Source organism: Hemicordylus capensis, chromosome 1 (genome assembly GCF_027244095.1).
Source record: "Hemicordylus capensis ecotype Gifberg chromosome 1, rHemCap1.1.pri, whole genome shotgun sequence".
Lineage (NCBI taxonomy): Eukaryota > Metazoa > Chordata > Lepidosauria > Squamata > Cordylidae > Hemicordylus > Hemicordylus capensis.
The window spans coordinates 78,797,675-78,807,385 of record NC_069657.1 but is presented as its reverse complement, the minus strand read 5'-3'; the positions used below and the strand labels follow the sequence as shown (position 1 = coordinate 78,807,385).

The following is a 9,711-nucleotide window of genomic DNA, read 5'->3' as shown; positions in this document are numbered from 1 at the left end:
TGCTTCTGCTTGCTAATATGTAAACTTGCTCTTTGTAAACTGCCCTGAGCTATTTTTGGAAGGGCGGTGTTGAAATAGAAATAATAATAATAATAATAATAATAATAATAATAAATAATATGGTAAACAGATATACATTTCTCTCCCACTGTGAGCACTGTAAATGCATGCTGTGGGGAATTATCACTCGGTTGGCCCTGGCTCACTACATAGTAAATATAAAGTTTGCCGTCAAACTCCCAGCGACCACAGAACCCTGTGGTTGTCTTTGGTAGAATACAGGAGAGGTTTGCCATTGCCATCTCCCATGCAGTCTGAGATGATGCCTTTCAGCATCTTCCTATATTGCTGCTGCCCAATATTGGAGTTTCAGTGGGGATTTGAACTGGCAACCTCTGGCTTGCTAATCAAGTCATTTCCCCGCTGCGCTATTAGTGCAGGAACACTATATATAGTGGAAAAGGTATGTTTCTATCACACTTATTACAGAGAAAAATCACATTTCCTTTTAACTTATTCCTACTTCTGCTGTAATATGTGAAGTCACAATCTCACACACTCTCTGTTTGGCTTGTTACACGCTGTGAGTTTCCATTCAGCCTTAAGGAAGGGGCTTGCCTCTTCAGGACTGGAATGTTCACTCTCTCTTCAGTGCATCAGGAAGTGGTATGGAAAAAGGAAGCTCTCATCATCTCTGCATCAGGGAGACAAACATTGGCGGAGCAGTCCAGTGATTGATTCAGAGCATAGCCTCAGTCTCTCTCTCTCAGAGAGTCTGGCTGCATCCTTCTGGTTCGTTGCATTTAATCGGATTGCCTGAGCTGCAGAGCAGAGGCAGAGGATTAGATCAAACATCCCTCTCTCTCGGAAATGTTCACTTCGAAATCCAACTCTGTGTCCCCTTCTCCGTCCATGGAACAAGCAGACTCGGATGCTTTGGATATCAGCACCAAAGTGCAGCTGTATGGAGTGCTCTGGAAGAGACCGTTCGGGAGGCCGTCTGCCAAATGGTCCAGGAGGTAAGCTGCAGAATTGGGCTGTGGAGAGCTGCAGTCTCAAAGAGAAGCCTTCCAAGGGAGGAAAGAATTACAGAGTTCATGCTGAAAAGAGAAAAGTCAGATAAGCAGGGACAGGCTCTGTGGGAGTCCAGAGTGAAGCAGGGATAACAGGGCGTGTTCAAGCAGATGGGTTCAAGGCAAAGGAAGGCCAGAGAGGATGCTGAGGCAGTGCAGTTTGTGTCGAGGTGCGGGGAGAATATCAGGGGTACTGTTGTAGAATCTGGAGGCAAATGTGTGCAGCCAACCGCTTGGGACAAGACAAGACATTCTGAGGGCACTCTTCCCTCTCCTTTGGCAATTGCTATAATGCTGGGCTATCTTTGCCTGCTGACCTCAGGATGTCATAGCTGATGCTCGGCTCACTTTAGGTAGGGGAATGTGTGGTCCTTGGAAGTTCAGAGAGCTCTTTCTTTGGCTCTGGTAGCACACATTTCTGAGTATGGAACTCTGATTGAGTGCTCCTGGTTTTTTTCTGGGAACAAAAGCAGCTGAACTGAAGCAGTTGCTCTCCTTCCCAGACTAAGCAGTATACAAATATTTGTCGTAGTTCTAGTAGACCAGGCCACACTAGTATTTCCTCTCAAGGAAAACATCTTGATTGGTTCTTAATTAGTTGCTCTCACCGTAGCCATTTTCTGCAGAATTATCATCCATAGTTCAATCAATTAGTATAAACAGGGCCAGCCAGCAAGAGAGCCCTTGGAAGGGCCCACTGCTGACCCCAAAGATGATCTCTGCTCCCTTTGGGGGTGGCGGCAAAGTGACTCTGTTGGGCCCACCCAGCTAGGAGGGGATCATAGAGGGCAGTTTGCTCTGAAGTCTGTCTTGCAACTTAGAGCTGGCCTCTGGTATAAAGAATCCAGATCAGGGGCATAGGATAGCATGGTTGGAGTGTGGGTCCTAGGACCAAAAGTGAAGATGGGCTCCACCTGTCGCCACCTCCTTCTTTGGAGAGGTGGAAGGGGAAACATCAGGCTATTGCTCAGCTGGCCTGAGGAGCAAGCCCTCTCCCGCCCCTCTTGTCCCTAAGGGGACAAGCACAGCTTGTCCGCTTAGCTAAGCAGGGTCCACCCTGGTTGCATTTGAATGGGAGACTTGATATGTGAGCACTGTAAGATATTCCCCTCAGCGGATGGAGCCGCCGCTCTGGGAAGAGCATCAGAAGGTTCCGAGTTTCCTCCCTGGCATTTCCAAGATAGGGCCAAGAGAGACTCCTGCCTGCAACCTTGGAGAAGCCGCTGCCAGTCTGTGAAGATAATACTGAGCTAGATAGACCAATGGTCTGATTCAGTATATGGCAGCTTCCTATGTTCCCTCCCTGCCATTTCCTGGTTGCCCTGCCATTGCCGTGTCCTGCTGCTACATGATCCCTTCCTCATACGCAGAGTGCTGCCTTAGAAAAGAAAATCTCACTTCACGAAATCTCATTGCAGTTGCACCAATACAAGAAAGTATTTTTATTTTTATTTTACTTTTTCATCAGCACAACTAGGTCAAATTGAAAATCAATAAGTATCACAACTTGGTGGCCTGGCCCATCTCAATATATTTATTTTATTTTATTTTATTTTATTTTATTTTATTTTATTTTATTTATTTATTTATTTATTTATTTATTTATTTATTTATTTATTTATTTATTTTTATATCCCGCTCTTCCTCCAGGAGCCCAGAGCAGTGTACTACATACTTAAGTTTCTCCCCACAACAACCCTGTGAAGTAGGTTAGGCTGAGAGAGAAGTGACTGGCCCAGAGTCACCCAGAAAGTATCATGGCTGGATGGGGATTTGAACCCGGGTCTCCCCGGTCCTTGTCCAGCACTCTAACCACTATTCCTAGCTAGTTTGCTACTCCAACTTGAGGAGGAGAATTTGTCCCTGCAGGAGCAAGGAGTGGTGTTTGGAGAGGGAAAGGAAGAAAGCAAGGATTAGGACCCTTCCCCGTTCTCACTCAGGGGAGCAGAGTGGCAGTAAGTAACAATGAAGAGAATGGGGCAGCTGAAGCTTGTATTTGGGGGGCTGCCTGTTGACTGGGAATCTAGAACTTAAGGTGGTGGTAACTTCAGGTGAGATGTGTGAGTGTGTGAGAGACTGACTTGTGCCCCTTGACCCATCTTCCTTCCTTCCCCCAGGTGTGCCAGTGGACTTATAGAAGCCTGAAGAAGGTATTCTGAAGTGGGGGGGGAGAGACTGTGGAGCAGGGATTCTGCCCACAAGAAAGTGTTGATAGCAACTTCAAAAGTAGCAGGAGCTATTTTAAGTTGCATCCAACAGGCAGATTGATGACTGAGCACACTTTTAAGAACTGAGTGGGATTTACTTCGGAGTAAGCAGGCCTTAGTCATGAAGGACTGGCACTGTGGATCCTTATTGGGGTGGGGACATAGCACTATATAACGTGTCATGTAGAGCAGCCACCATTTTTATCCTGCAGAAGAAGCACAACAACCGAAGGGTAGGAAGGACAACTCTCAGGGAATTTAATGTGCCAGTCATTGTTCCTTTTGTTTAACTGTACGCAGAACGTACTTTTTTGCTCAGTTTGTAATGAAAAGAAACTGTAGCCAAGTTACAGGTCCACAAGCAAGTTATGTTTAAAAATCCAGTCATTGTGTCTGAGAAAGGAGCCAAGACCTGGTGTGTTTTTGTGTGAAGGAATATTGAGAGGTAAAGATTTCTCTGTAGCTGACTGGAAGTTCTCTTAGATGCTCATCTCCTTCTAAGCAAATCTCTTGCGTGCCGCTTCAGCATCTGAATGTCATTATTAATTTAAAACTCCTTTATTGCTAGGAGTAATAGCTTTCAGGAAATAGTTTTACTCAGCTATATACATCTGTGCAGCAAGAACTGGAGCAAGCTGGTTATGGGACAGAATGGTGATGCTTACCCCTACTGGAGAACAATCAGAAAGGGAGTGGTGGTAGTTTAATAAAAGCAAAAGGCAATATGAAAACAGATGAGAGAAGATGGCATGCAAAGAAATGTGTGTTTGTTTCCTGAAGTCATGCACATGCATCTCGATATAGTGATATAGTGATTGTGACTTGCCTACACTGTCTCTCATAAACAGATGATTAGTCCTGATGTGAGCTATGCTTCATTGTTATGGGATGTGGATAAATGGCTGCTGCCTGTTCATGGATCGGAGTCAGGGGCGTAACAAGGCTGGAGTGGGCCCAGAGACAAAATTTTAAAATGGGCCCCTCGCTGATACACACACACACACACACACACACACACACACACACACACACTCTTCACAATATATAGTCATGTGACTTGCCTCGGGGGGGGCCTTGAGGCATGGGGGCCCCCAGGCAGCCGCCTCCCCTTGCCTAATAGTAGTTACGCCCCTGATCGGAGTTGATGGGCAGTTGGCTCTTCCAAGAATGTGGAACATGAGTCACAATATTAAACCATCAGGATAGATGATAGACCCAGTTTCCCTGGTCAGAACAGTTGCCGAGGAATTAGGGAGAAATATATTTTAGATTCAGGGTGCTGCTGAGGTTGCTTTGGGACTCGAACTACCTGCCTGTGTGCTTGCTTATGTGCCCCTGCCCCCAATGCCTTGTAAATAGGCACAATAAGCTTCCAGTGCTCTCTTCTGCAAAGGAAATAAACGCCATGAACTTCCCACTATTTAGACTTGGGGCAGTGTGAAATAATTGAACAAGCTCATAGCTTTTTTCCTCAACCTATAAACAGGTGGCCCTCATTGTATGTGGAGTGTGTGTGTGTTCTGTTCTGGCCTACAACCATGGATAATGAAAACACAGATAATGAAACCTTAACTCAATGGGAATTGGGGGGGGGGGTAGGTTCCAGAGCCCAGGAAAATGACCAGAAAGACAGGGTAAAGGTGGAAATAAGGATGGAGCATGTACCTTGGCCACCTCAGCTTCCCTGCTCTCCCATCCTCCAGCTACTCCAGCAATGCCTTCCAGCTTGTCCAGTAATGCATAATCATGATGTTTCTTCACCCCACTGCTGAAGTCCAGCACTTAGCAGCACACGCCTCTTGGCCTGATTGGTTGGTAGGTTGGCCAAAGAGGCAGAACGAAGTTTAAGCCAGTACAAGTAAACACACACACAGGGTGTGTGTGAGAATCGAGGATAATTATCATCTGACGAGGGCAGCACAATACTGCAAGAGGATGCAGAAAATGGCTCCAAGAAGCTCATCAGGAATGGCTCCCAAAGGCTTCACAGAAAAGGCTTCAATAAGGCTCCAGAAGCTATAATAATGGCTCCTGAAGGCTCCCTAAGTATACCAAATGTCCCCAAATGCTACTCAAAATGGCTTTTAGAAGCACAAAAAACTCTAAACATGCAGACCAAAGCACTCCATTGCCCTCCTCCAAACTCCTCTCACAAACTATGAGCACATGCAGTAAGAGCACGACTATGTAAAGAACTGTGCTGCCGAAAGCCATGGCTAGGTGAAGCTGTGTACCACAGATAACAAGGGCAGGTGTATATTAGCCGGCTGCAGATACGCAAGACTGCAAGTGCTGAAACCATAGATAACCAGGGCTACCTGTCTATAGACATCTTGGCTGCAGCGAGTTCTTGTATGTACTGGAGCATTCATGACAACCAGTCACCATCCAAAACAGTGGCGACCAGTCAGTTAGTACAAACAAGAGGACAGATCACAAATGGAGACCAAGGAATATATGAGCTTTGTGAGTTTGTCAAAGGCCTTTCTGTATGCAATGTATGTATGAAAGGATACAGACTTAAGATGGCTTCAGTTGCTGCCTTTTACTCTGTTTTTACTTAAAACTTCTGAACCATTAATGATCTTCAGATGACTGAGGTTTACAGGAATGTGCTTGAAAGAGGAACCTTTGGGATCTTTGCCAACGAAACTATATTCTCCCTCAAGCAAATCTAAGCAGCTTTCCTCCCCAGAAAAGCAAAACTCTGCTTCCCAGTGTCAACTGATCTAAAAGAGGGCTCTGATCCATTTCCATGCATTGCACAAGATGCATCAGCAGGCTGGCAAAGAGATTTTTTCCAGCTTCCTTTTGAATGACTGAATACTAGTGTCTGCAGTTGCTATCACCTTAATGGCGATGGTCTAGTTTGCATGGTGAAGCAGATATTGCTGTGATACCTCTTTGTTTAGTATATGTATTCACCAAAGGCCTTGGGACTAGAGAGCAAATGCTTTATTCCTCCCAAACTCAAATGAACTAACCCGTACATAGTTCTTTTTGTCACAGGCTGGTTTGAGGCTAGTGTAGGAATAAAGCTGCATACAGCGGAAGAGTGACATAATGCTCATATAGGCTTTGCACAGAAATATGGCACACACTGCTGCCATATTGCCATTTTCTTCAGTTTTGCTGCCATTTTTCTTCTTCTCTGTAGGGTTGTATGTGTGTATGAGAGAGACTTATCACTAGCTTGCTAACTCCCAATTTAGGATCCCTCTTCATGCATCTGATAATGTGCGCTGTAGTCCATGAAAGCTCATGCCACACTCATGCGGTGTTCATGCGACCACCTCATGCAACGCTCATGCGCTAGTCTTTCAAGTGCCACAGGCCTTTTTGCAGAAGGTTCTTAACAATGCAATTGTAGAAGTATCAGCAGGCTATTTCCCCCACCTCTGCCACCAGTTTCAAGTACTCAACATATTTAAACAGCTTTCAGAGCTTTTTGAGAGAATATTTTAGTAAAGGACACAGATGTAGGACCCTAAGACAACCATGGCTTATATTCCAACAGGGGTCCCAGAAACTGTTCTAAGAACATACTCAAAACAGTAGATTTCACTGTGAGATTTTGGGATAAGGTCCCTCCTGTCTCACTCTTTGTGAGATGCTATCTATATGCATGGCACTATATAAAAAAAATACAGATGGGTTTGTCATAGCTCAGTCTTAAATTGTAGAATACTTATCTCTGAGAATATTCTACTGAACAATCAAAACAAAAGGAAGCTATGAATCATCCAGTTTTTATTGCTGATGAACCAAGAAGCAAAATAGGTTATTCACAGGAACACTCACAGCTGGGCTGGGAGCAGAAGCCAACTTCTATGAGTTCAGTGTTCAGGGGAATATAATGGAATAGAGCAGAACAGAGAAGACCCATGGATATGGTCTCTAGGTCAAATCATGAGCTTGTCTAAAACTATATTCATGGAGGTGTATAAAATTATGCATGGCAATATTAGAACTCAGGGTTCATCCATTGACACTAAATGCCGGGGGAGATTCAAGACAGATAAAAGGAAGTACTTAAGTTAAGATCTGGAAGTTCACTGCTGCCAGATGTGGTGGTAGCCATCATTCTAGACAGTTTTAAAAGGAGATTAAACAAATTCATGGAGGATAGCGCTATCAATGGCTACTATCCCTGGTAGATATATACTTTCATCAGGTGGTATGCCTGATGAACATGCTTCTGATGGCATGCCTAAAGCACCAGGTGTGCTTAAATGGCATGCCCTTGGACACCAATGGGAGGGGTTGGTTGTCCTCTTTCCCCTCACCCCTTGTGGACTTCCCAGACGGACCTGGTTGGCTGCTGCATGAGGCAGGATGCTGGACTGAATGGGCCGTGGCCTGACCCAGCAGGGATTTTCTTATGTTTTTATATGAAAAGATACATCATTTGGGGACAATCCCCCTAGGAACATTTTCTGACCTGCACCAGTGCTACTAGAAAGGGAGTTGCTCAAGTTGTGTGTATAGATGTGGTCTTGTCGTGTTCACTCTACTTAGCTAGTATAACAGATCTTCCCAAGTGATTTTGCCCATTCTTCTAGTGACTGGATTCTTCTATGTTCCCGAGTAGTGTTTGTGATGCAAGACTAGGCGCCATAAATGTGCTAAATTTAAGTTAGAGAGCTAGGTCTTTACTACTACTACTGCTGCTGCTGACTGATTAAGTGCCCTTCAAGTCAGGTTGACTCTTAGCCTACTAAGAGGCCCTTATAATAGACTACTATTTATATATCGCTTTTCAACAAAAGTTTGCAAAGCGCTTTACACAGAAAACTAAATAATAAATAAGATTATTCCCTGTCCTGAAAGGCTCACAATCTAAAAAGAAACTTTGTAAATATTTACAAAGATTATCAGAATCACTCATGCTGGAGGAATATATTTTCATAGTGAGTTATGTCTCTTCTCAATTGGTATGTACACAGTTCCTTCCCTCCTCTCTTCTCACCACACTATCTCTATAGAATGGGAAAGGTCTTGAAGTCTTAGGAGCATGTGAAGGAGCATGTGACAGGTTGAGCCATTTCAGATCTGAATAGCCGCAGCTGACTTGCTCCACTTTTACTGGAATATCCCTAGGGGATGAAAATTACCCCAGTTCAACATCAATTACTTGCTATACTTAGTTCCTGGAGCTATTCCAAAAATCCATTGTTAGGTCCAAGGCCCAACAATAATGAGATAATCTGTTGGGAATACTTAACATGGTCCTTTTGTGTTTTCGAAATACTTTATAGATGTTACCTATCTAATCTAATTGTCTATGCTTATTTAGAACAAAAACACTTATCAGCAGAAAACAGGCTTTCTGTGGGGTGTCCATACAATATTTTCTCTCTCTACATAAGCAGTGCAGTCCCAACTACTTCTCATGTATGCATAAAGAAATGTAATGTATGAACCAGGGGATCATAGATACAGACCACATCAGTTTTTACAGTCATGGGACAATTGTTGAGAAAGGTCAAGACCAGTGTTCCCTCTAACAGGGGTTCCCAGATGTTGTTGACTACAGCTCCCATAATTCCCATGCAAAAGGCATTGCTGCTGGGAATTCTGGGGGTTGTAGTCAACAACGTCTGAGAATCCCTGTTAGAGGGAACACTGGTCAAGACCTAATTCATGGGGGGAAATTTATTGCTTCAGCCAGTTTTTGACTACTTAAAGGTTCAGGGTGCAAACAATTTGGTTCTAGACCAAACAGGTTATTGTATCCCAGATGTTACATACTCATTATAGCAGTTATTATAACTTCTCTGTTACCTTTCACTTACATGTAATTTTATCAGCACCTTTGATTTTGGCTTGGATAGACTGAACCACACACTATGGCTGTATTGGGTTTGAATGTCATAAGAAAAATCCAGATCAAATTCTTCTGGTTACTTTGATGCTTGATAGCCTGATCACAGTAGCTTTCCTCCTCCCCTTCAAAATGAAAATGAAAATGAAATTGTGATGAAATTTGGAGTAATGCTTATCAATATGTTGTTGGCATCCTCCTCTGTGAATCAGCCCATGTGTTTTGCTTATAATAGGAATAGCACCACAAATTCCCAATAATATAAAATATCTGACCTAGCTGTAGCATTTGGAACTATTTACCACTTGGCTGACCAGATGTTCAGCTAGGTAATTTTGGAACCTGGACCTAATGAGTTTATGCCCCTCTCCCAAATAGGCATTATATATATATATATATATATATATATATATATATATATATATAATCACCATAAACCCACAGATCAGGGCCAGAGTGCATCTGCACACACACACAAAACCCTATGCAAACTGCAGTGGATTCACATAGCTTCTTGACCATTCACAAACTAACTAGGACATAACACATGCCCCTTGCTCCACAATTCAAATACAAAACTAACTTGACCATATAGTTCATTCATAAG

The 9,711-nt window shown here is 43.6% G+C and overlaps 1 protein-coding gene across 1 annotated transcript in view; it reads left to right on the top strand.

Moving 5' to 3' along the window:
- Window positions 1-826: 826 nt before the first annotated feature.
- The window catches only part of PLEKHD1 (pleckstrin homology and coiled-coil domain containing D1), a 46,804-nt gene continuing 37,919 nt past the window's right edge, over window positions 827-9,711 (top strand). The window contains exon 1 of the mRNA XM_053290805.1: window positions 827-1,019. Within this exon, the coding sequence (XP_053146780.1) occupies window positions 871-1,019 (149 nt within the window). The 5' untranslated portion in view covers window positions 827-870. The remainder of the gene's footprint in view (window positions 1,020-9,711) is intronic.